The sequence below is a fragment of the Castor canadensis genome, chromosome 6, assembly GCF_047511655.1.
Source record: "Castor canadensis chromosome 6, mCasCan1.hap1v2, whole genome shotgun sequence".
In the NCBI taxonomy this organism is placed as follows: Eukaryota; Metazoa; Chordata; class Mammalia; order Rodentia; family Castoridae; genus Castor; species Castor canadensis.
In genome coordinates, this window is record NC_133391.1 from 1594674 (window position 1) to 1621872 (window position 27199).

The 27199-nt window shown below is 55.2% G+C and overlaps 1 protein-coding gene across 2 annotated transcripts in view; it reads right to left on the reverse strand.

The window, feature by feature from the left end:
- Positions 1–474: 474 nt before the first annotated feature.
- Gna12 (G protein subunit alpha 12) overlaps positions 475–27199 on the reverse strand; it is a 54011-nt gene continuing 27286 nt past the window's right edge. For both annotated transcript variants that reach the window (XM_020159221.2, XM_074075441.1), the window contains exons 2-4: positions 22294–22509; positions 3914–3964; positions 475–2497 (exon numbers count right to left, since the gene is read on the reverse strand). In XM_020159221.2, coding sequence (XP_020014810.2) covers positions 1928–2497; positions 3914–3964; positions 22294–22509 — 837 coding nt within the window. In that variant the 3' untranslated portion in view covers positions 475–1927. The remainder of the gene's footprint in view (positions 2498–3913; positions 3965–22293; positions 22510–27199) is intronic.

Below are 27199 nucleotides of genomic sequence, written 5' to 3' on the forward strand. Positions count from 1 at the left end.
TGAAATGAGAACTGGAGTTCTTTGCTCTGACATTTGGGCATGAAAATTAAAAATGACTCAGTGCTGGTCTTAAATGCTGAGTGATATTTTACACCTGAACGGCCCGCGCTGTCTGCAAGCCGGTCCTCCCAGCCAGCGCGAGGCGAGCAAGCGGGAGGCGGAGGTGGCGGGGCCGGCCTGGCCCCGTCCCTAGCGTCCACCTGTGCCCTACAACCCCACATTAGAGAATGTGTCCCCAGACCCCAAGGCAGTCAGTCACGAGTCGCAGGCTTGTTCAAAGTTGTTATATTACTGTTTATCTTGGAGTTAAAAGAGCCCGGCTCACCTGTCTTTAGCGAAGTAGGGAGCGGACAGGAACAGCAGTTCTGGAGGCGTCTAGAAATGCCAGCGACGATCAGCGCGGTTTCTACAAGGAGTTAAAGCAGCTCCGGAAAAGCCTCTGCGTCTTGGGGGACAGCATGACCAGGAGGAAGGTCGTATTGTGAGGAAGTTTATTGTTACATTTCTGCGATAACAGATGCGGCACAGATCCCCGCTCCTCCATCACAACAAAAGGGACACGGTCAAGGGTGACAGTGACATTAAAATAATACAAAGCCTAAGGTTCTGGAGACAAATGGGTTAGAAGCTACGAGGAGAAGTCGTATGTGATGTGAGTCCAGCCCTGTGGACGGTCCTCCCCCCCAGGGACCTGTCACAGAGCTGGGGCAGGGGTGTCCCCTCCTCCGCACACTGAAGGGGACATCCGGGGTCAGTGGCCACCGAGCCACCTTCTGCCAAGTGGCAGCTGTGCAGCCGGCTGCTCGCGAGCTTCTGTTCCCCCTCGCAGGCCACAGAGGGACAGTGCTGCCCGTGACATGGCTGGCCCTGAGCCCTGGTGGTGGAGGAACGGCTTGTGTCCCCCGGACTCTCCATCCTAATGGACCTTGACTTTCACAAGACACCCGGGCAGGGAACACTCACTGCATGTCACTCACCACTATCCCGATGTCCCCTACGGGGCCCCTCACCTCTGAGCGCGGCCCCCGTCCCTCCATGCTGGGAGCCTTGCTCAGCACTGACGCCAGGCCCCAGCCTCCCGGTGCCCCGAGCACCAGCAGACTCCTGCTTATCTGGTGTCTGAATCAGCCAGAGTGACACACAGACGACTGGGGACAGGAGCGGCGTGGGCAGGACAGGGCCTGGGCCACACGGGTGACCTGCAGGGACCCTCTTGCTTTCAATGCTGTGACAGCAGTCTCCACGCCACGCACACTCCTCAGGCCAGCGGCCCAGAGGGGCAGGCTTGGAATGCAGTTTGTGACGCAGGAGGCACCAGCAGGGGACAGGCAGGCCGAGCGGAGCAGCTCAGCTCAGCATGCACACCCCACGGGGCTGTGTGACGGCGCTCACCTGCCCTGTGTGTGCCGGGGTGGGAGCGAGGGACCCCGACAGGAGTCAGCACTGGTGGGGGGACAGTGTGTCTCCAGGGCCTCTGGCATCGTCAAAGGCCAGCTGCCGGGGACCCCGGGGCAGCTGCGACACTCCCAGCCCACCGCGGGGACACAGGGCTCTACCTCCCCAGGAAGTAAACGCTACACGCCGCCCGCTGTCGGACGGACCGAGAACGGTGTGAAGGCCACGTGGTTTGTGTGACAAAGGCCACTGGGCGTGCGGGAGGGGTGAGGAGGGAAAGCACCAGTGCGCGTGCTCGGTGGCGCTGGGTGAGCCGGCCAGGGGCATTAAGGCACAGTGCCAGCCGCGGGGGACAGGTGGACAGGGCCCCGGCACCACGGTCAGGGCCGTGTGGTCACTTAGGAGGTGGCGCGGCCCCTCCGCCAGCTACTGAGGCGCCTGTGGGTCGGTGTGCGGTGACGCCTGCGGTGACAGGGCAAAGCCATCGCGCGTGTCGCAGGGCGCGGGAGGAGCCGCGAGGGAGCGCGGGGCGTCACTGCAGCATGATGTCCTTGAGGTTGTCCTGCAGGATGGTGTCCTTCACGGCGTGGAACACGAAGCGGATGTTCTCGGTGTCGATGGCCGTGGTGAAGTGGTGGAAGAGCGGCTTGCTGCGGTTGCGCCTCTTGCGGTCGAAGCTCTGCACCAGGTAGCGCTGCACGTCCTCCAGCCGGCGCGGGTCGCCCTGGAAGTCGGGGAAGTGCGCCCGGATGCTCACGGCCTTCACCTTCTCCACCAGCAGGTCCGTCTTGTTCAGGAAGAGGATGATGGACACGTTGAGGAACAGCTTGTTGTTCACGATCGTCTCGAAGATGTTCATGGACTCCAGCAGCCGGTTGGTGCGCCGGTCCTCCATCAGCACCTGGTCGTACTCGCTCGACGACACCATGAACAGGATGGACGTGATGCCGTCGAAGCACTGGAACCACTTCTGCCGCTGAGACCGCTGGCCGCCCACGTCCACCATCTTAAAAGGGATCTTTTTAATAACGAAGTCGTGTTCCACGATCCCCTTGGTGGCCTTCCTGGCCAGCAGGATGTCCTGCTTACTAGGGAAGTAATTCTAGAAAATTCGGGACAAAGGAGACATTCAGGAGGGAAGGAAAGAAGAGGAGAAAATTAGAACAAAGAGATGGCACACAGGTAGGGCAGCCAGGGGCAGTGGCTCACACCTGTAATCCCAGCTACTCAGCAGACAGAAGTGAGGAGGAGCGAGGTTCGAGGCCAGCCTGGGAAAATAGTTCATGACTCTATCTTGAAAAAAACCATCACAAAACAGGGCTGGGGTCATGGCTCAAGTGGCAGAGCTCCTGCCTAGCCAGCATGAGGCTCTGAGTTCAAATCCCAGTACCTAAAAAAAAAAAAAAAATCCCGCCCACTCTCTCCTGTGTCTCCACCACAGACAGCGAAACTTCTTCTCACTTCAGAGCCTGGACACGCTGGTGCCTTCTCATGAGCTAACCGAATTTAGGATTTACAGCGCTATTTAACCTCAAAACACTGGAACATGTTTTCTTGGTGCTGAGGAAGCCGGGAGTCGGGGCTTTGTGGAGGCTGCGAGCGGGCAGCTGAGCCCCAAGCCCTCGGGAAGCGAGTGAGGCTCAAGCCACTCGGCTCCTGCTGCGTGACGTCCCCAGTGACCGGAGCCCCCGGCTGCATACACGGTGGCCTCGTCAAAACACCCAAATGTGACCACAATGGACCTGCAGGGCTAGCTTCAGCTCACGGGGGACACAAGGACATTGGCGATCACACTCCAGGGACAGACCTGCAAGGGCCAGACTAAGACACCCGACCGGATGAGCGATCCTATGACTTCGGTCATAAACTGAGGAAGAAACAAGGCGGGAAGGCCTCCAGAGGGGGAACGTCAGGGACGAAAGTCAGTGCGGCTCTTGCCAGGAAGGTGATGCAAATAACGTTAGTGAGCAACCGAGGAGTCTTACGCGGGACTCGCCTGGCATCGATGCACCCTGGCTTATTTCCCCAGCATTTTAGCTGGCTGTGAGCCTGACCTTTTAGGGGTACACACTAAAATATTATTGTTATTATTTTTGGTTTTTTTACACAGGGTCCAGGCTGGCCCAACACTCTCGATCCTCCTGCCCCTGCCTCCCCGGTGCAGGGATTACGGGCGCGCACCATGACTCCGGTGGCTTCTGAAGCACTGTGGTGGTGGATGTGTTCCTGGGGAGAGGGTGGGGAGCGGGGTGGCTTGGGAGTGGTCACTGTGGCCTCTTTGTGCCGTCTGTTTTTGCATACGCTTGAATTCCCCACAAGAACGAGTTATGGGAAATCCTCCGGGGACCACAGGATTTCTCTGTCCCGAGTGGTGATCTAGGTGAAGTCACCTAACAGAGCACCTCTCCCCTCCACCTAGACCAAGCACACATGTCAGCAGAGGTCCGACATGACAGTACTGTCCACGGTAACTGGACAGGACAAGGTGGGAGGGCAGACTGGAGGCCGTGTCACTCACCAGCTGGCCGATCCGGTCCAGGTTGTCCAGAAAGTACTTCACCGACTCGCCCTGTCATGGGGGAAGAACACGCAGACTCAGTGTGGACCGTGGAGCTCCGACCACAAATAAAGACTGAACAGGGCAGAGGCAGACACGGGTTCAGAGCTGCTCTGGTGTCATGGTGCAAGTAGGGGACGTGGACGGCCACACTGCCAAGGAGGGCCAGGACCAGAAGTGAGACTCCAGATTTCAGTTCTGCCTCTGGCAGGTGTTGCCCAAGGGACAGTCCATTCTGAGGAGAGGGGACAAAGATAAGCCATTCCTAGGGTCCATATACACCCCACGACCTCACACACTGAGAGCTGATGTACGGGAGGAGCATGGCGAAGCTTGAGTTTGGATCCCCGTGGTGGATGTCTCCCTTCTGGATGGAACCAAGTCCCCTCCACAGGCCCGTGCACCACAGCACCCATGGGGGACGGGGGACCCAGAGGCCTCAACACCTCATCTAACATCCAAATTCAGTAACGGTCAGGGAATGTCCTGCCGAGTCTCCCTCAGAGCGCAGATGGCAGAGGACAAGGATGGACACCAGCCAGGCCAGCCCTGCTTTCACCTGCTGCCTTGTCAGGGGGTTGTGGATGAGCTGCCCTCCCCCTCCCCCCGACCCCCCGCACAAAGTTCACCCTAAGTGTCCAAAGGGGCGAGGGGACACACACTTGCACGGCAAGGCGACATTCCAGGTTTGTCACTGTGCAAGTGACAAGATTGTCACAAAACTGCTGCCTGTGACTTCACAGGACAAAGGATGAGGAGTGACAGCATCTTTGGGGATGACAGGAAGGAGAACACTCTGTCCATGAGACAGAGACACCGGGTCCCTGTTATGGTGCTGACCACGGTCAGCAGGGAGGGTGCCCCCAAGTGTGAAGTGAACACAGGCTGTGAACATGGGCAAAAAATTAGCAAGACCCCATTTTGACAAACGAGCTGGATGTGGTAGTGCATGCTTGCCAGCCCTGCTACGTGGGATTGCTGGGCACAGTCACAGCAGTGACGGGTTTCACCCAAGCAGTGCAGACGTGGAGTGAGAATGCTGTGGGGACACAATGTGAGGGGACGACACCCTAAACGTCGAACACTTAGCGAGGCAGGCATGGTGGCCACGCCTGTGAGCCCAGCACTGGGGGCTCAGACGGGATCACGAGTTCCAGGCCAGCCTGTCTCACTTGGAAAGCGATTTTGCCCAGAGTTTGAAGTCACCCCTCCAAACGGGCTTCACACGCCCAGATGCTGACGAAAAGCTCTGCTGTCCCTTTCTTCACCAGAGTGCCTCGTTGGCTGGCTTGCGGTGGCTTTTCTTCTTTGGGTGCACAGTCATTTGTGACTCTGCCATTTTGCACGTTGGTGGCCTCAATCCTCAAGGAAGGACGCACAAGAGTGGGGAGCCTCATGGGTAAGAAGGCCACCCGAGCCACGGAGCTGTCCCGCACGGCTGGAGGACAGGGAGCGGGAAGGGAGCGCAAGCCACAGCACTGACTGGAACTTAGTCACTGCCGGCCCCGCTCTGCTGTCCCTGTGTCTGTGGCTCGTGATATGTCACGCTCGGGTCCCTCCCACAGCACTGGCTGTAACAAAGGCCAGGTGGAAGTGCCAGCAGCCCAACATGAGGACAGGCTGCAGGTGGCAGACACGAGGTGCCAATGCTGTGCACTGCTTTGTGTAGACAAAGGGCGGCCTTGTGTCCCCATGACCTCGAGGCCTCTCCAGAGCGTGGCCATGGGACACGGCCAGCACGGAGCTAAGACCAGGACATGCTTTGATCCATCTGCCTGCCTGTCACTTGCGCTTACAAGAACATGGACTCGCTGTGCCTGTGAAGCACAGACAGGTGAGGGGACGTGGTGACAGCACTTGTCACCATGCCCAGCAGTACCCATGCAAAGCTGCTGCCCGCGCCGGGCCGAGGTGTCGAGTGGCACCCTCGCCGCAGGTCCATGGGAGCTTCGCCCCTCCCTGGCGCCAGGTGTGTACGTCCGCCTGCGAGCTGATGGACATCTGTCCGCCTGCTCCCCCCTTCCAGCTGCTGTGCACGGGGCTGTGAATTTTGTGTGAGATCTGTTCTCGGTTTGTCGGGGCGTGCGTCTGCGAGTGGAAGTGCCCCGTGGTAACCGCACAGCTCTTCAAGGAGCTGCCACCCCTCACAGTGGCAGGTTCCAGTTGACCCACATACTCGCCAACACCTGTCCTTTTCCGATCCCCACTGCTGTCATCCACTGTCACTGTGGGTGCAAGGTGGCATCTCCCTGTGGCCTTGCCTGGCTTGAAGGTGGCCCCGTCTGCATTGTTAATGGTCCAAATGTCTGTTTCCTCCCCCTTCTGTGACAGTGCGCAGATCTGAAGGTGGGGTGTCACAGTGGGACAGGCGCCCTAAGGAGGAGAGACACTGAGTGCTCTCTCTTTCTCTTTTTCCCTCTCCCGCGTGAGGACACTGTGAGCAGGTGCCACCTGCAGGCCAGGAGAGGAGCCTCAGCCAGAGCCTGACCTGACGGCGCCAGTCTTCTCTCTGCACAGTTGTGAAGAAAGTCCACTGTGCCAAGAGTCCACACGACAGTCGTCCTTCGAGGCTTAGACACATCCCCATCACAGGAGTCATCAGAAACGAGTCCTCCCAGTGCGAGGGGTGACAGAAGCCCTGTAGCCAGCACAGGATGCACCTGTCCCTTTTAGTCTTCTAAAAGCAGAAAGCATGCTGTGGGAGGAGGGGCGGTGACATGGGAATGACAGTGGTTCCTACCAAGGAAATGGCTATCAGTCACTGTCAGCTTAGAAAAGGGCAGCAAACCCCAGATGAGGACATTCCCAGGTGACAAGTGACACTTTTTTTTTTAGGAAAGGGTCTCACTATGTAGCCCAGCCTGGCCTCGAACTCACAATCCTCCTGCCCCATCTGCTGGGATTACAGGTGCGTGCCCCATGCCCAGCCGGATGACCCCTGAGAGCACAGGGCCCGGAAGCGAGGTGCCGGGCTTCTGCCCACGCCCTGCTCGCTCGTGTTGCTTTGAGGGCTCGTTTTGCTCATTTGTGTCCCGCATGGAGAACAGAACGTAGGGTCAGAGGCCATGAACCTCAGAAGAAACGCCGTACGCACCTCCTCGGCTCCCAGGCTCGTGCACTTTGAAGGAGCCGCGTGTGCTGACTCTCGACGCCTGCCCAGACATTTCCACCTTTAACAGCTTTGTCCTTTCCTGACTACTGCTCTTCATTTTAGACAGGGTCACCAGGCACACCCTCCTGCCTTCACCTCCCCTGCTGGGATCACAGACACAGCACGCCTGGCTTGATCTCTGGAGTTCTGCTCAGCATCTAGGGCCCGGTAGAAAAAGCTCGTCCCACATCAGAACAGTAATGGTACAGAAAGCCCCTAAGATGGGGAACCCTAACAGCTGGCAGAGGGAGAATCTTGGGCCTGGGCTGGCACCAGTCACCTGCTAGCTCCAGAGGGGTTGGGGCCATCTTGGCCTCTGGCGTTCTTTATAGAAAGCCCTGGGGTTTTTATTACCCTGTCCCCAAATAAAATACGGAAAGGATATCAGAGACCTCAATAGCCCCCAAACTGCCAAGAACTACGGTATTACAAATGAAAACTAAAACTTCTTTTTTCTGACTGTACCAGGGTTTGAACTCAGGGCCTTGTGCTTGCTAGGCAGGGGCTCTGCACTTGAGCCATGCCAGCCCTTTTGTCTTTATGTTTTGGAGACAGGTCTTGCTCCTTTTTGCTCAACCTCGTGTAGCTGGATCACAGGCAGGTGCCATCACGCCCGCGCGAGAGCACTTTAAAACTGGGACAGAGTGGATGTGTAGATGGTCAGAGGAGTGACAGCACTCACGGCTCCCCAGAGAGGGTCACGAGGCACACGTCGTCTCAACACTACTAGGAACGGCTTTTTAATCTCTCGGAGTCTTGGAAAGGTCTTAGGGCTGGGGCACCACCACTCTAGGGAGGCTGGGGCGTGTGGCCTGGAAGGCAGCAATCACAGAGCCCAGAGTGGAAGTGACCACTGTGCACCAAGGTCAGTGGATGTCAGCTGCAGTCCATCTGTACAGAGAGTGAGCGTGGGGGTGGGTGGGCTGGGGAGGTGGTTATCACCGAGGGTATCTTGTGGTCTCAGAGTGTGAGACCTGGCTCTACCTCCTGAGTAGCTGGGATTACAGATGTGCACTGCCACACCTGGTTTTCTAGCAATTGGCTCATCTTGGACTGTTGAGTTTGTTTTTTAAAAAAAATCTTAAAACTGTGTGAGGTGCCCCACTCCCATGATCCCGGCACTCAGGAGGCAGAGGCAGGAGGACGGAGAATTTGAGGCAAGCCTGGGATACATAGTGAGAGTCTGTCTCAAAAAACCAAGGGCTGGGCGTGTGACTCAGTGGTACCATTTGTACAGCTCCAGCTCAATCCCCAGAACTCCAAAAACCCCAGAAGGCTCCTAGGTGCCGGGCCCGGACATCTCCTCATTTCATCCAGCTTAACCTGAACGTGGCACCATCATCCCCACGCCTAGTTGAGACAGCAAGGCTTCGAAGTGAATGGGCCAAAGTCAAGTGCGACTAAGCTGAGGTTCAACTCCTTGCCTGGCTTCCTGCTTACAAGGTAAGTGCAGACCGCAGACTTGCTCCCGACAGGACCCAAATGCCACGGACGGGGACCTGGTGTGCAGAAGCCAGTGTCCCTCAGTGGTGGAGACAGCCGCAGGGAAGGGATACAGCGCCTTCGACCGGATGTGGACAGGGCCCTGTCCTTCTCCGCGGGGTGCACAAAGGAGACAAGCACTTGGGGGCAGGGGTTTCCGTCTGCCAGGCAGAGTCATCCTTGGTGCCGTGTGGTGCGGGCAGCAGCTCCCACAGGCAGGGGGACAAGCTGTGCTCAGAGCCCAGGGCTGCGGTGGCCAGAGACTTCTCTCCTCTCTCAAAGAGCCTTTGTGCATCCCTCTTGGTTGACTGGGCGGAGAGCAGGCCTGTGGGCTCAGGACCACTGACCCAGCAACCCCTCCCCCACCCTATGAACTTGACTGCAAGAGGACAGGCAGGAGAGCTGCTTCATGGCCTCTGGCCAGACGGCCGGCCTGAGAACCCTTCCCGCTTCTGGGAAATCATTTCTCAAATTCTCTGCTGACTAGAGGTTAGCAGGACTGCATGGGCCCTGCCCCAACACACATGCACACGCGCACAAACACACACACACACGCATGCACACACGTTCTTGCCCCCCCCCATCTGAGCAGCAGTGTCCCCTGCACAGGTGCAGTGCATCAGGCCCCAGCCCCTCCACTGCTTGCTGAGACGAGGCGTGCTCTGTGACGGGGACACAGCTCTGGCATGCAGGTACCCAGTACTGTTCAGCGAGTGGCCCAGGACCAGAACTAGCTCAAGGTCTAAAGTGTCAGCTTTGACCCACGATGAGGCCGTTCTGCGCCTATGACAGGCATCGAGCAGAAGGTTCTGGAAGCAGGCCCATACCTGTGCTGCTGTCACCTACTAAACTGCATGTAACCACCACATTCACGATTGGCACTCTAATTGCTCTTAAGTAACCTGAGAAAAATCACACCAGTAAACTTCGCCTTAACAAAAAGCCACCCACAGAACAAATCAGATGGAGTTAGAGGACCCATCCAAGGTCACCTGTGGGGGCAGGCGCAGGTCCAGGCGGGAGCCTGACGATGCAGGACACTCTAAGGACAGAGAGGCCGCTCTGGCAGACCCTCAATGGGCGCCGAGCTTCCTGTCACCCCGGTCCTTTTCCTCTGCGTGGGAAACAAACACCCAGTGGCTTCTCCAGAAGCAGCCAGGCCCAGAAGAAGCTGGCCTGGGTGTCTGTGAGCGAGTGGCCACTGAGGAGCGGGCATCCGGGCCTCCTTAGAACAACACGGGGGTTTGCTCAGGACCAGTGCCAAGTGACGTCAGCCACCACAGCCGCAGTGGGGACTCTGGCACAAAGGGGACATTTGAAAGGCGTCACTGAGCTGCTTCTCAAAGCAACATGTTTTCCGCCTTCTCAGAGATCTTGCTGGATGGTTCTGAAAACTTTTGCAACTTACTAAACACAAGTGAAAGTACAGTTCTTTCACAAAATTTTTGTTTTGAAAGCTCAGTCATTAGCTAGTCGGGGAAGACACAACGTTTTGTCACAGTTTATCCTAAAGTGACTAAAGTTCCCTTTTTTGGGGGAGTGCTGGGATTTGAACTCAGAGTTTCCTGTTTGCAAGGCAGGTGCTCTACTGCTTGAGCCACACCACCAGCCCTATTATTTTTAATTTGTAAGAAGTGGAAACACCCAATGCCCATCCCATGGCCAGTGAAGAGATAAAAACATGGCAATGAGGATGAAGGACATCCTGACACATGGCTAGAACTTCAGACACAGCCTGCTAGTGACGGGAGCCGGCTGCGAGGACCACCTCCTGCACGACTCCACCTACAGGACATGCCCCGAGGCTGGGGTCAGCGGGGACAGGCGTTTTCACAACGGTTTATGGAGGTGTCTGCACAGGGTGGTAAGTTTGCTGAAAGTCCTTGCACATGACAAAGAAAGGCTGTAGAAAGTGCAGTGACTCCTGCCAAATGCTGGGGCCTGCTGGCGCTCAGAGACGGTTACCCCTCCATCTGCAGGTCCCCACCCCCAGGTTCAGGTCCAGCGTCTGCTCCTGAGGCTCCAAGCTTTCAGGCCAGGGCAGCTCCAAGCAGTCAGCGATGGCTGCCTTCATTGTATGAAAGCAGACTCCACGTGTCCGTGACAGGGAAAGTGGCCATGTGCCACTCCCTTCCAAGGCCCTGGTGTACAACTTGTGCACCGAGAGCCGAGCTGGACAGGAAGGCGCCCCTCCCCCACCGGCTCTGCTGCCATATCCGGGGTCCCCAAGGCAGAGCCCATTGCTTCCTGGGGGCAAGGCCTGGGCGGAAATGACGTCTGTTTCAGGAGGCCAGCGCCAGCGCAGGCCAAGGCCACAGAGCCCAGGGCCGGTCTGCCTCCTCCACCACGGTTCCCAAGTTCCTGTACCATCACCACCCTTTTTCGTGTCTCGTGGACACTAAGACAACTGCCTCTAACACGAAAGCCGTATTTACAAAGTGCCTTACCAAAAAAAAAGCGTTTTGTGTGTGTGTGAGATTAAAACTCTCTGTGCTGGAAGGGCATTTTATCAGGAAGGAGGTACACATCTTACAGCTCTGAGGTGGGAGGTGGCAAGGGTTAAAGGACACCATTCCAAACAAGTGTTAGATGGCAGAAGAGGTGGGGACAGGAAGGGGGGCAGACATGCTGGTCACTGGAGTTCTCAGAAGGACTCTTGCAACTTTTCCATAACTGAAATGATCTCAAAACACAAAGTTAAAAAATTAAGAAATCCCCACGGGCACCAGAGACACTATGTTCATGACAATAGGCGTTAAGTCCGACCCCAGAAGGTCTCCAGTCAATAGCACTGCCGGGGAGGGGGACGCCATTCCTGCCTTTGGGGTCTGCCCCAGGGGCGCCTCCCTTGCAGGTGAGGAGGGCAGGCTGGAGGCTATCACGCTCTCTCACACCCCACCTCCCTTGGCAGCCTCTGCCTGCGGGCTCCCTGGCCCTGCAGGGACGTCGGTGAATAGACCCTGCCTGCTGGCCCCAAGCCAGCCTCCCGGGAGGACATCACTGGCCTGTGCTGAGCCCTCCCCTTGGGACGCTGGCCCTCCTCGTCCAGAAGGCTGGATGCTGCTGTGCAGTGTCCTCGTCCTGCTCCTCACTGAGAACCTTCAGCTCCTGGGCTGCTCCAACTTGGCAACAGGACAGCGACAACTGAGGTTCTGAGTGCATGCTATCTGGTCACCTCCTTGAATCCTCCAAGCCATCCAGTGACAGGCAGCTTTGTGACAGTTGCAGTGGAGCTCCGCGCAGACCTCGAGGTGAGATGTGGTGCTAGGGCACGGGGGCTTCCTTGTCCCTAGCAAACAAGCGAGCTGAAGCCAGGCCAGGGCTGCCCCCCATCACTGTGCGCCTGGGGCCTCCTGTAGGTGACTCTGCCCAGCGTGAGCAGTGGGCCCGGCAGGGGAGGCAGAGGTGAACCCCGCTGGCACTTTGGCTCCTTTCTCTTTGTGAACAAGATCCTTACAGACGTAAGGCAGCATTGGTGTTTTCAGGGCTCTGTCCAGGCTGAACGCAGAGCTGAGGTAGGCGGACAGCACCTTGTATGGGGACAGGCCTTTCCTTAGGAAAAGAAGCCCAACCCCAGAAATTCAGATCCCAGGAAGCCAATACCTCTGAAATTTTAACCTGGGATCCACCTGAAAGGAGCCACCGGCGGTTCTCACAATCAGTGACACACCAGATGTGGGGGACGGACTTCCTGGGCTCCTCCCTCAGGGGGCTCCACTCAGTACTTGCTGAGGTTGGGCAAAGGGGGAAAGGAAGAGGTACACCTCTGTCCTTTGAACGTTCAGATTAACAGCACCTTAGGGCAAGTCAGAGTTACCTCCTAGACTCTAGGGCTACTTTCAAAAATAACACCTAAAATTTGTAAGACACTTTTCTGCAGATTATTATTATTGTTATTTTTTTTTGTGGTACCGGGGTTTGAACTCAGGGCCTTCACCTTGAGCCACTCCACCAACCCTATTTTTGTGAAGGGTTTTTTCAATATAGGGTCTCAGGAACTATTTACCTGTGCTGACTTGGAACCCCGATCCTCCTGACCTCTGCCTCCTGAGTAGCTGGGATTACAGGCGTGTACCACCAGCGCCAGCTCAGACTGATTTTTATAAACCATTGTAGAAATGGTTTATAAAAATGGCCTTTTCTGCTTATAAAAGTTATGCAGGCTGAGCACAGTGGCTCTCGCCTATAGTCCTGGCTACTTGGAAGGCAGAGATCAGGAGGATCGTGGTTTGAGGCCAGCTTGGGCAAAATGTTTGCAGGACCCCATCTCCACTCATAAAAGCTGGGTATGGCAGCACACCCTGTCACCCCGGCTATGTGTGAGTATAAATGGGGGCACTGGTCCATGCTGGCCTGGGCAGAAACTCAAACCCTATCAAAGATAACTGAAGCAAAATAACTAACTAAAACTAACATGGCTCGAGTGGCAGAGTGCCCCCTGTGGTACGCCAGCACTAGAAAAACAGTTACATTTTCAGCACAAGTAAAATAAAAATGCCTGTAGTCCCAGCTACTTGGGGGGCTGAGGCAGGATTGCGAGTTGCAGACCAGCCTGGGCTACACAGCAAGACCCTGCGTCAGAAACAAACTAAAAGTCAAAGTGGTGGGGGTGTGGCTTAGCACGTAAACTTGAGGCCCTGGGTTTAATCCCTGTGGCCAAAAATCTAAACAAAGACCCAGGAACCAAGAAGGTCAGGAGTGACCTGTCCAGCACCCAGAAGTGGCGGCTGGCAGCCACAGTGCTTCACTTGCATGTGGCTTCGTCACTCTCACGATGCACACACAGCAGCCTGGGTGACATCCAGTGTCTTTGGCTCAGCACTGCGGACCTGTGGACTGAGTACCCTTGGGGAGCTGTCCCCTGCCACTGTCACTGCTGTCCACAGACTCAGTCTCTCCCACGTCACTGAGGGGAGCATCTGTGGTGTCTCCCATCAGAGTCCCGCTGTTAGTAGCACTCACAGACCTGCTGTGTGGAGCCACCCGAGCCCGGTGACAGTCACATCTGCTCTCCAGCTGTGCCCAGCCTTCCTCCCGCCAGCTCTGGTGACTCTACAGTTCTGCCACTTGTTGGAGCTGTCACATGTCCTGTGTGCGCACACACGGTGGCTATATGGGAACACATCCTTCTTCTCTGCAGCGCCTGTTCAAAGCTTTACCTCGGTTTCCTCCTGTCTATTTCTTGCAGGCTTTTAGGGTTCCTGTAGTATTCCTTCTGGGTCCTTACGCAGACCGTCGCAAACCAGTCCTCCCTTCCACAGCTGGGGGCCTTTGGATAGCACTTGAGCTATCTTCCTTCCCTCTGGATGTGCACAAGGTCACGGACATCCCCCTGCATCACCTCTGCACGGACAGCAGTTGCCAACTTCCATGCGTTCTGTGAGGCCACAGGAGCCCGCCTACCTAATTCTGCACTCGTACCCCACTGCATTGGCCATGAAAGATTTTCAAAAGTAAGTCCTCCTATCTGATCAAGAAGAGGTCAGCAAACCTTTCTCAGAATTGCACAAGTAAGTATTCAGGTGCCGCCGCAGTGCTGTCTGCATAGGCTGTCTCGAGGCACCCTCGGCTCGGCTCGGGAGCACACAGGAGCAGCCGCAGGACACTCCAGGCCAGAGCCAGTCCCTCCCTTCCATTCAACGGCAGCATTAGTCCTCAGGGAACATAAGTCAAGCCATAACGAGCTCGGGGCTTGTGCTCCTGGGTTTCAAAGTGTAACGAAGCTCTGATTACCACAATAGTGGGGAACTGCTTTAACATGGACACCCGGACCGGAGTCCAGAAGGAATCCCAAACATCTACCGTGCAAGGTCTTTCTGACAAAGGTGTTAAGACCTTTCAGTGGGGAAGGAGCAGACGGTCAACAAATTGTGCTGAACTCATGGTCCACATGCCAGACAATGACTGCACCCCCACCTCACTCCATGCTTAAAAATTAGTGCAAAATGTGTCAACAAGCTCACACCTGCAATCCCAGCTACTAGGGAGGCTGAGATTCAACACCAGCCAGGCAAAAAGTTGGCAAGACCCAACAGCTGGGCATGGTGACCTGTGCCTGTCACCCCAGCGACAGGAAAATCGAGGTCCAGGCTGGCAGGGCAAGAAGCAAGGTCCTGCCTCAAAACATAAGCACAACAAAGAGGGCTGGAGGTGTGGCTCGAGTGGCAGTGCACCTGCCTTGCAGACTCGAGGCCCTCAGTTCAAACCCCCCTGCCAGCACTAAACAATGTAAATACTAAATAATAACCTAAATCTAAGACGGAAACACGAGCAAGTCTAAGCCAGGCCGGGTGTGTCCAAGCTAGTGGTCACTCTTTCCCTGGCTCCAGCTTTCCTCCGGGAGCCACCACCCCAGCTTGAGGGTTTGCACCGTGGACTTCCGCTCGCAGACACCACCTCCAGGTGTCATCCCCCAATCTCTGGCTTCCCTTTGGGAAGAAGGTCGTCGCACTGTCACTTCTCATGAGTTCATCCCTACCTCTTGCAGCTGCTTGTAAGGTCTTTAAAATGTTTCTTCTGCTAGCATCCAGTTTTTCCTGCAGACGCTCTGACTTCTGCTTCTGTCCAGTGAGTGTGGCCATCTGCAAGACTGTCATCTCCTTGTGAGTCTGTGATACACCCCGCCCTCAAGGAACACCTCCTGTGAGGTCTCTGAGTCTTTTTACAGACGGTGTTCATCAGCCCTAGCAGGACTGAGGGCTTACTGACTGGTGACACTGAACACCAAATCCCCAGCCTCAGGGCTCTTGCACTGCGCTGGGATGAATCCTGAATCTGGGTAACAAGTCCCCAGGTGGGCCAGCCTGGTGAGCTTTGTCTTTCCCCTCTCTGCCCTTCTTCCCTCCCCTCAGCTCTGTGGATTAGATTCTGGTGTATCCCCCTCTGTAAGGTCCCGGCTCATTACAGGGGAGTCGCTAATCAGATTCCCAAACTTAAATCTGACCCTCAAAGATCTGTCAGAAACTGGGGCTGGAGGCATGGCTCAAGTGGTGGAGTGTCTGCCTAGCAAGTGCAAGGCCCTGAGTTCAAACCCCAGCACTGCAAAATAGACCAACAAACAGGTAGGTAAGTAACATTAAGATCTGTCAAAACCCCAGCCCAGTGTCAGAGCTTAGAGGGCAAAGGTCCCAGGACAGCCAGCCACTGGGCTCCATGACCTCCCGGGGCTCCTTCCCTTATAATCCTGGGGCGCTCAGGGTGTGAGGAGCTACTTCTACCTGTCCATCCAGCATCTGACTTGAGCAGGTCTTTGGATGGCCAGCCCGTGGTACCTAGAAGCTGGAGATCATACAATGACTGGTTTAGGGTAAATTCCCCAGATGAAGAATTACTGTCAGCACACACACTACGCGCTGACCCAAACTGTGACCTCAACGTGTCATGGTCCTGTCACTCGTGTGGGAGAGGAGCTCCAGTCAGCCAGAGTCCCTCCCGGAAATCACTTCCAAGCCAACAGAAAGTCCGGTGATGATGCTCACTCTAATTTGTATTTCCAGGTCAGGAGCAAATATGTCATTTATTGGCTCAGAAGCACTCCCTCATACAACCTGTAATGGTTAGGATGTGTTCTCTCTCTCTCTCTCTCTCTCTCTCTCTCTCTCTCTCTCTCCCGCTCTAGCTCTTCTTTTTGAGACTGGACCTCGCTATGGAGCCCAAGCTGGCCTGGAACTCGTGCCCTCCTGCCTCAGTCTCCCAAGTGCTGAGATTACAGGTGTGTGCCACCAAGTGCGACCCCGGAACAGCTTGTTATATGCTGCAATTTCCCCCTAGTTTGGATTGACCACTTTTCCTCAATTTGGCTTTTCAAACGCAGTGCTTTTTCCTTTAGTGTCCCTGGCCGGGCGCCCTCTAGAGCACCTCCTGATTGCCAATCTTACACGCCCCGTCCCACGCCGGCCCGAGTAGTGGCTCACAGGCCTCTGAGGTGATGCTCTCTGTCTGTATCTCTAAATTGTGGTGTTCCACCTGCTTTCTACAGGAGTTGGAGGTTCGCACGGGACAAAATTCATGGTCAGGGAAACCAAGGGCAAGGCAATGCCAGAGAGGAACAAAGGCTCTCCCCACCAGGCATCCAAGATCAGCACAGGCCTTGGTTTCCTGCTGCTTTGCTTCCACCCCTCTGTGCTGGGCTCAGGACCCAAACAAACTCCAAACTTCTCAGTACTATCAGTTCTCGTCTGGGCCACGTCACTTGCTGGCTTCGTCCCATCAGGCAAGTGTCCTCAAATCTTAGGCCCTGAGCACTCCCCTGCCACATAGAGGACTCAGTGAGAGCTTCTGAGTCTTTCTGCCCACGGGGGCACGTTTCACGAAAGCTAGGAGCTTACTTGAAGGCTCAAAGCTGTCACACGCATACCCAGTAACATGGTGACCTGGGTGCTTGAGTATCTGAAATTTAACACAGGTCAAACCCCCAAGTCCGATGCTGTAGGACTGCATACATGCTATTCTCTGAACGATGAGCCCTGGGGCAGGAGGTGGGGGTGCCTATCGCTGCGCAGCAGAGGGATCTTGGTGGACACTGTGTAGACTACGTGAATGTGTATGTTAATAAAATGACATAGAACTATGCGCTCACATTAGCATATCCAATAGTGAGGAAAAACCGTCTCAGGAACGCCCTCCGTAAACCCCAGAATCCACAGCGGCAGGCACCCATCAGAGCAGGACCACAGGCCTGTCTGGTGACTGTCTCCTGTGGCCAGAGCTCTTAGCTGACATAGAAGTGGCCACGAAGGAGGGCTCCCACTTGGGCGACACACCGCTTAGCTGTGCAACACCTGTGCTGTGTGGGTCATGATGACAGTCGCCTAGGTGCTTTTTGGGGAACTGAGGCTGCGTTCGCTGAGGACACTGACTCTCCAGTGTCTTGGGCCCGTGGGCATCAGTGGGACACTGGGACGGCACTTCTGCCTTATTCTGTGTTGTCCTCTTGGCCACTTGACCTTTGGGTCAGATTTCACATTGAACACTTGAGAAACGTCTGTCCAGAGCTCAAATGCAGGGATGCTTGCCTGGTGTCCCGCTCCTCCCCCTTCAGAGCTAAAGACACCAACCAGCCTCCATGACCACAAACACCAGACTCTGAGAGGACTGAATGGAGGTGGCACCGGCTTCCTGGAAGATGTCTGCCTCTTCCCAGGAAGACACAAATGTCCCTCCCCTCTATCAGCCCAGGCCCCCAGTATTCCTCTCCTGCGTCTGTGACCCCTCAAGTCCCTGCAGTGGGGAAGCTGGTGAGTGAGCCAAGCTCCCTCGGCTCTGTCCTTTGGACCCTCTAGTTGGTTTTTCTGTGGGACTGCGGGATGGGTGGTGGTGGGAGGTGGTGGGGAGTGGGGCGAGGGACTGGGACTCTTCTAGGAAAATGGAACGCAGAGAGAATGTGACCCCCACAGGAGGCCGCCTCACTCCAGAGAGGACGCGGAGCTCCATAGCTATGTCTCTTCTCGCCTTCTGTGTCATCTCCTCTGCAAATCCTGGCTCTGCTGTGCACAGGGCAGGGGCAGATTCAGAATCTCTCTCTCCAGTTTTGACCAAAACTAAATAAATCCACCTTTCACTTCTTTAATCTATCACGTCATATTCTCTCCTCTTTCTCTCTCTCTCTCCTGTCTCTTGGTCTGAAGGTACTGGGGTTAAGGGCCCTGTACTTACTAACTTGCTAGGCAGTTGCTCTACCTCTCGAGCCACACCCCAGTCCCTTTTGCCAGGCTACTTTAGACTGTGGTCCTCCCATCTCTCCGCCCCCAGTAGCTGGGATTACAGGAGTGCACACCATGCATACCTGGCCCCACAGCCAGGCCTTATGGCTAGAGCACTGGTGACAGGATAAGCTTCTCGACCTGGCCCTGTTAACAGACCAACAACTCATGGTCTCCTGTGACACCTGTGGTCAGGTGAGACACAGCCATTAGGGGAGACTACATGAAGGACCCTGGAGACTATCTTTGCAACTTTCTGTGAATCTAAGATTTTAAAAAAGGAGTTTGCAAAATGAGCACCTGGTGACAGATTGGTGCAAATCAGAGGAAACTTGTTTCCAACAAAGAAAGGAGCAAAGCCTGCCTATAGCCAACTCACAATTAAGTGTAAATGGCCACAGACACATGGAGAACCAGTCGCCGAGGGACACCTGCTGATAGGCTGCAAGACTTTAAGATGGAGCTCAAGGGCTGGGGGTGAGGGTGCGGGGTGCCTCTGAGAGAGGGTTTACCTTTCAGGGTATGAATGACACTATTTCTTATTTACTGACTAATTAATAACTGGACACTTCGGATCTCCACCAGCAACCGGTGGCACAGAGAGACTAGGGGCTTTGGGAGGAGGGGTTGGGTCCCTTCTAAAGCTGTCCACCCTCCCCTCCCCCACACAGGGGCTTCATCTGAGTAGTCCTGAGCCAAAGCCCCACCTAGGACTGGAGGACATGAGGGGTGAGGACTTCCAACAGCGAGTGGGGACTTGTGACAGCCACCATGAGCACCGTTTAGCTCCTCACGCTGTGCATTCTGGGGCGGGTTCCTGACACATGGAAGTGGCCTGGGAGTGGCTCACAGGAACGAGAAGAGAGTGCTGCACCAGGTCCTATGAGGAAATGAACCAGTGGGCTTGGCGCCCAGCGTCAGGGTGCTGCTGGGAGCCCTTTGCCAAGGTCAGCAGTCACACCAGCCCTCTGCTCCTCTCCGCAGCTGAGGTGCCTGGAGCCTGAACACATGGCAGTGCCTGTCAGCAGTCACCTGGGTGTCGTAAGGCAGCAGAGTCTACAGAGCCACCACGGGGAGCCTTGCTCCTGTCTCCTCTCCATGTGAGCACGCCCCGCACATCCCATCCTCAGCAATCCTGAGGAGCAGTGCAAACATTCGGCTCCTTTAAGAGTCCCAGAAACGTCTCTGTAATCAGCACCACCAGGTAATTCCAGAACTCAGGCGCCCTGTCTGACAGCCACAGACCTCTCTGGGCCTCTCTGGACAGCCTACCTGCCCTCCCGGCACTGGGCCCTGCTACTCTGCAATGAGAACTGCCAGAGGGCAATCTGGCTCTGTTCAGTGGCAAGAGGCTCCTCTGTGTGGCATGTCCCCGACATTTTCAGACAAGAAAATGTCCAGCCCTAACTGCTCAGGACACCCGGGACTCCTGGGGAACCGTCCCTGAGGGCGAAGAGGTCCACCTCCCTCTACTGCAAGCCAATGGCCACACCTTCCCGAGCAACGAGGGCTCCCTGTCCAGGGAACTCATCCTGGGCCATGCTGCTCACAGGCATGTGTGGACAGGAAGCAAGGGCTTACGCCGAAGCTCACTGTCAGCCACCAATCAAGGTGAACCATGGACAGGAGGAAGAGCACGGAAGCCACCCCTGTCTGTGCCACCTCTCCTGGCCACCCCAGCAATCAGCATTAGTCTAGCATATGGGCGAGTGTTGAATGACTGAATGACCGAAAGGAGAGGCGAGCAGACTGTACTTTGGGCCCAATTTCTCCCAGGAATTACCAAGAAGACGTGGCTCCAGTCACACCACAGCGCCTCTGGGCTCGTTTCCAAGTGTGAAATACAAGCATTTGGCTTCCTAAGCTAGAGGGTCCCTTTGGGCTCCCAGACACTGCGTCCAGTGGAAAGGTGAAGGGTCACTCTGACAACCCCACCCCTTGACAGAATACTACTGTAAATAGCCAACGTGGACCCCAGATTCCTCCTTCGGCAAACCCTCCATGTAAGCAGAATTTCCCTCCCAATTAGTTCTGCACGGACTAGAATTTTCCCTCCTAGACTGAGTTTATGGGGAGAAACACTAAGTGCCCAGGTCCACGCTGGGCTGAGAAGAACAGGACACGCAAGTCTTAGATGTTACCATGTGTACGGGACAAGCCGGCCACAAAGTGGGATGGTAATGTTCCAGAGCAAGGGTGTAGACATTCCTTCCCTGGCAACCGAGGCCCATCACCAGTGACCGAGCAAACTCGCGTCACATCATGACGCAGTGCACCAGGCAGGGCACAAGGTCACCTCATTCTAATGACAAGAAAACACCAGGCAGGGACATTCTTCTACAAGGCAGCTGTTCAGTGGTCTTTGGGTGTCCAGGTCATGAAAGACACGGAAAGACTGAGGAGCTGTCACAGAGCGAAGGGACTGAGGGGACAGGGTGCACAGAGCTAGCTCCAGCACAAAAGTCAGACGAAAGACAGCTAAATTCTAGTGAGGTGTCTACTGTGCCCACGTCAGTTTCCTGTGTGACCACTGTGCCAGGCCGTGTGACATGAGCACCACAGGCGTGGGCGAAGTGCGTGTGGAAGGTGGGGGAGGTGGGGGAGGTGGAGGAGGTGGGGGGAGGTGGGGGAGATGGGGGGAGGTGGGGGGAGGTGGGGGAGGTGGGGGGAGGTGGGGGAGGTGTGGGAGATGGGGGAGGTGAAGGGTTGTGGGGGAGGTGAAGGGTTGTGGGGGAGGTGGAGGGAGGTTGTGGACAGCTCTGAGGACCTCGAGGATGAACGAGGAAGTAAAGAACCCATGGACAGGCGAGTTCCAGAAAAGAAAACAGACCACTTTGCAAACACAGGGCAGCTTCATTAAACCATGAGTTGCAGGGTAGACTGTGTCTGTGACACTAATGGCCAGTCGTGGGTGCTTTTCTACTGCTGGTAGGAGCGCACCTGGGGCGATTGGTTTGGGAGATCACTTGGCATCACCTCGTCCATTTGAAGATAAAGGTGCACATCCAGCGTGACCTGACAACTACATGCTAAAGTGCACATCCTAAAAACCTTGAACATGGGCTCCTGGAGACGAACCAGAAAGATCACAGCAGTTTTTAAAGTATAACGGGGGGGCCAGTGCACACCTGTAATCCCAGCTAAGTAGGAGGCAGCATTAGGAGGATCCAAGTCTGACGCTGGCCTGGGCAAGGGTGCGAGACCCTACGTGAAAAATCAAACTAAAGTAAAAAGGGTTGGTGGAGTGGCTCAAGTGGTAGAGTGCCTGCCTACCAAGTGCAAGGCCCTGAGTTCAAACCCCAGTGCCACCAAAAACCAAACAAACCACCCTTCCCAACTCAGAAGTACATCAACAAGAAGGGATGAATCTGAACATGCTCAGCATGGAACATTAGACAGCAATGGAAATGGAAGAACCACAGCTAGAGGAGAAGCACGGCAGGAGGAAACACACAGTACAGAACCTTTTCATGAAGTTTGAAGGCTGGTAAAATGCCAGAGAACGTTATTTAGAAGTAAATGGAAACTAGCACAAAGGCAGGCCACAGACTGAGGGGTCAGAAACCAGGATCCTGGGCACCCAGGGCAGTGGTGCATGGACTCATGCTCTGGGAGAGGCCAGACTTTCCCTTGTCCACCATCACTGTCCAGCTTTCCTGGCTGCAGGCCCCCGTCCTCACAAGCCTAAACCAGAAAGATGGCCGGTGTCTGGGAGCCTAAGGCCTTCCAGCGGAGGGCACAAGCCAGGACGCTCAATGCTGCCAGGGCTGTCTGGGGGCATCCAACTGGCCATCGGCCTCGGGCCACCTCCCGCTGTGGACAAGGCCCTCCACACACTCCCGCCACCCTGGCTGGGTCCTCCAAGACCCCTGTTCCTTGAGCAGAAGCACTGGGCTGGCCGAGTGGGCTGCGCCCCGTGTGTGCTTTGGTCCCAGGTCCAGCCTGCCGCACTTTGGCGCATTTTGAAGGACACGTCACTGAGGCCGGGGTAGCCGAGGCTCACTCACCAGCTGGAACTCGCTCCTGCGGCTGAAGGCCTCACGGATGCCCGAGTCCCTCCAGAGAGCGCTGAGCGCCGGCACGTACAGCTGGAACGTGGCGGGCTCCACTGGCAGCCCTGCCTTGTTCTCGAAGGCCATCAGGAACATCCCGTGCTTCTCGTTCTCAGAGTGCTGCCAGGGGATGCCAAGCTTGTCCCGCGCGTCCACCAGCACCCTGGAACCCTGAGGACACACAAGGGGAAGGAGGTGAGCCACACTGGACAGCTCCATCGACACCCACTGTCCTGGTAACACGCTGCAAGCTGTGGCATTTCAGCCAGTCTCTGCCTCATGGTGTGCTGTGTCCTGGCACCCACGCCTCAATTCCTTGGACCACCGTCTTATGGAGGGGTGTGCAACACCCAGGCTGCCTGGATGACAGGAAGTACGACACTCCAACTTCACTGGGGAGGAGCTGTGATCTAAGGACAGCCATGTGGACCGACGCTGCTACACTCAGGCACAGAGGACACACACAGAGAGGACAGAAGTGGCTGCAGCATGCTCATCTGTCTCTCTGGATGGCGTCTATTGTCCAGCCAGAGGACACCGGGCTGTCACCATGTATCTTTTCTTCTCCAAGAACAGCCTGGCTGTGACATGTCACCCTGGGTGGCTCCTGTCCAGCCCTGGCCTCATGCCCACAGCTTCCACTCCTACCTTGACCTACTGGGCTGAGCGTACCATGCCCGGCAAGTGGTCACAACCTCTTCTCCGGGCCTGGCTGACCAAGACTGTCTGGGTAGAGGCTGCTCTGAGCACCTGGACGGTGATGACAGCCACTTCCAACAACCCACAGACAACCACACCGCTGACAAGGACTCAGGACTAGAACATATCAAAGAGCACTCAGGATCAAACAATCCAGTTAGAAAATGAGCAAAGGACAAATCAGAGCAAAACCTTGGCTCACAAGACTTGCTCCAGCAGCTGAAATAGGCAGGTATGGTGGATCACACCTGTAATCCCAGGTACTCAAGAGATGGAGACTGGAAGATGGAGGTTCAAGATCAGTCTAGTCAAAAAAGTTAGTGAGACCCCCATCTCAACCAGTTCAAGCTGGGCATTGTGGTACATGCCTGTCATTCCTGCTACATGGTATGTATAAATAGGATGGTCACCATTCAGGTTGGCCTGGGCATAAACGTGAAACCTTACAACCAAAGCAAAAAGGGCTGGGAGTGTGGCTCAAGTGGTAGAGCATGTTGCTAGCAAGCATGAAGCCCTGAGTTCGAATCCCAGTACTTCCCCATACCCCACACACACACAAAAAAAATGAAAAGCAGTGACAATGCCGAGCAGGGGGACAATGCTGGGAAACTGATTTGTCACACATTGCAGCAGGGGTGTAAATAGGTACAGCCACACTGGAAAATATTTGGCCATTTAAAAAAAAAAACTAAATGTACACTTATCACCCAACCTAGCAACCTCACTCCTGCATGTATCCCGCAGAATTGAAAATTTATGTCTCCACGAGAGCTCCATACAGTGCACTGTGTGTACAGGGCACTCACAGTGGCTTGATTCCTGCAGCTCCAAACTGGAACAAACTACGGAACATTTGTGATGTGGAATATTACTCAGCAATAAAAAGGAGGGACTGGGGCTGGGGGTGGGGCTCACTTGCCTCGCGTGCAGGAGGCCCTGTGTTCTATCTTCAGCACTGAAAAAAAAGAAAGAAAGGAAAAAGAAAACCAAACAAGCAAACCTGGAATGAACTACTGGCAGGTGATGACCTGGATGGATCTTGAGGCTGTCATGTTAAATGAGAAAGTAACTCGGGAAGGTCACACACCATGCGACTGTTTTCATTAATGCTCTTGAAACGACTGTCCCAGAGACGGGCAGCACACGGTGGTTGCCTGGAGGTGGTGATGGGGAGGAAGGGGGTGAGCACAGAGGCCAGCTCGAGGTCTCCATGGACTTGGCTCTAGTGGCCACACAGCCCCTCACAGCAAAAGGGCAGTGACCCCCCACGCCGTACAGCTGTCCATTCCTGGCTGTGCTACGACTCGGGGAGCTGGGCAAACCCTCGCCACAGGATCTCTGCAGCTTCATGTGAAGTGGTGATGATTTAAAAGTCAAAAGGTCTGCAGGGTCCAACAGCATTCTTGGGGACCCATGTCCCAGACGTGGCGTGGCCAGGGAGGCGCCAGAGGACAAGAGACTGGCGGGAAAAGGTGGGGCCAGGTGAGTCCTGGCTGAGTCTCCAGAGAGCTTTCTGAAGTGGGCTTCAGGAACATGAGTTGCAGAGTGGGTCAGAGCCCACGCGGGGAAACTGGACCTGAGTCAACTCCCTGCTTCCCTCCATCACGCGCTCAGTGCGACGACTGCCCAGAGGCCACCCCCCACTTTCTAGGATCACACGGGCTCCTGCCTTCCCCAAGGAAAGCGGGGGACACACGAGGCCCAGTCACATTATGCACGACAGAAGCCATTCTGGCACCTGCAAGGTGGCACAGGTGTCTCTTGGCCCCTCCATCCCAGTCAGAAGGAAGGCCACCGCCACACAGGCTTGCAGCCCCAAGCCTGGCCAATGGGGCAGGCATAGGACCTCAACCTCTGCGAGGGTGGCCTCACTCACACCAAGGCCAAGGCAGGGGGCCAAACCAGGCTCAGAGACTGCTGGTCATTTAGGATGGCCTTCCACCCAGGCTTGGAGCACAGCCTGTAATCCCAGCGCTCGGGGCAGGCAGGAAGATCGAAAGTTAAAGGGCAGTCTGGACTACATAGAGAGACCCCATCTCAAACAGACTTTCCAACACTGGGTGAACCAGGCCAGGACTTCCCCAGTTACCAAGGCGTGGAACACACACACGCACACCCACACCCACCCACATATACACACACACACCACACACGTACACCCATATACACACACACACCACACACACATCACCCACACACACACCACACACGTACACCCACCCACATACACACACCACACACCCCCCCACATACACACACCACACACATACACCACCCCCACACACACCACACACGTACACCCACCCACATACACACATACACACACACACCACCCACCCACATACACACCCACATACACACACATACACACACCACACACACATACACACACACACCACCCACACACACACCACACACGTACACCCACACCACACACACATACACACACACACCACCCACCCACATACACACACCCACATACACACACACCCACATACACACACCACACACATACACACACACACCACCCACACCACACACACATACACACACCACACCCACACCCACATATACACACGCCACACATACCCCCTCCCCACCCCTCCCCAACACCCTGGTCTGCCAGACATGCCTCAGCCGCTGACTGTGCCCTGGCACAAAGAAAAGACACTTACTTCTCTGTCAAAATTCCAGGGCAGGTGCCAAAATTGCGGATGAAGTTTGAATTACAACAGCTAGCCATCTTCTACAGCTTTTCCCTATCGTTTGCAGGGGATAAAAAGCATCAAGAAAAAAGATCTTTCTTTTGCCCATTTAAATCATTCAAACCAAAAAACGGCTCCCTGCCAACTGTGCTTTGGGGAAGCTTTCCACTTTGGGATGGCGGCTGAAGTTCTGAGCCCTTTTTCTCCTACTTTTTAGAGAGACATGAACTCTCTCTGAGCTGCTGGTCTTCAGTCACACTGTCCTTTACGGCCGTGTGCAGAAGGGATGGAAGTTGGGAATGGCTCAAAAGATGCTGGTACAAGAGCTACTAATAAAACTTCTGGCACCTGTCCTTTCTAGTGAAAGACCAGTTTCTTAAAATGTGAAAGCTGAGAAAACCCTGAAACGCATAGAGAGGCCGGTGGAGTGGCTCAAGTGGTAAGAGCGCCTGCCTAGCAAGCGTGAGGCCTGAGTTCAAACTCCAGTGCCAACTCACCCAAAAAAAAGCCTACGGACTTAAAAGAAAGGCTAGAAGATGATGGAGGGACTGCGATCAGTAGTCTTAATCTTGTTGATAACTGTACATTTTATTAGTTGTCCAAATATAAATAAGTCTCAGGTGGCCTGATTGATTTATCTCAATGCAATGTGACACTTTAAACTGTTCAGAGCATTTGGCTTCTTTTGGCAGTACTGGAGGTTGAACCCAGGACTTCCTGCTTGTGAGGCAGGCACTCTACCACTTGAGCCACCCCTCCAGCCTTACTGCTCTGGTTATTGTGGAGGCAGGGTCTCACTTTTTGCCCAGGCTGGCTGGACTCCTATCTCAGCCTCCCAAGTAGCTGGGATTACAGGAGAGAGTGACCAGTGCTTTCAAAGAGCATGTTCCAGACAACTTAAAAATCCAGCAATTTAAACTCCCCGTCAAAGAACAGATTCCCTGACTATTGGGGTTTAGATTTGGGAGTTTGGGGTTTTACTGGACAAGTACCAAAAACTGCAAATCCTGTGACCTTAGCTCCAAAGAGATTTAGTCAGTTCAGTCCCTGGTCAAAGCAGATCTTTTCAGGATGGAGTTCCTTACTACTCCTTCTGGAGTGAAGACAAGCCGACGTAGAAAGCTGGCACGGAGGAGTAGCTTCTTCCATGGGCTGGACCAGTCACGAGGTCACGCCTGCTTGGGGCTGAGCACTCCACATCGCATGCGTACTTGGAGGACTGTTTGCTTCTGGCCACCATCCAACTCAAAGAACGCCACCAGAAATGTAAACAGGATATGTTTCTGCAAGTCAGTGGATCCTGCAGGCCAGGACAGACAGCTGCCCTCTGCTCCTCGCTGGAGCTGTGGTGCAGAGCGCCTCTCCTTTACAGGTCAGTGAGAAGGAGCAGGAGGCAGACCCCAGCTCACAGTGGGGCTGTGCCCTCCATGACTCTTCATGGCTGCTTTCTGGACAAA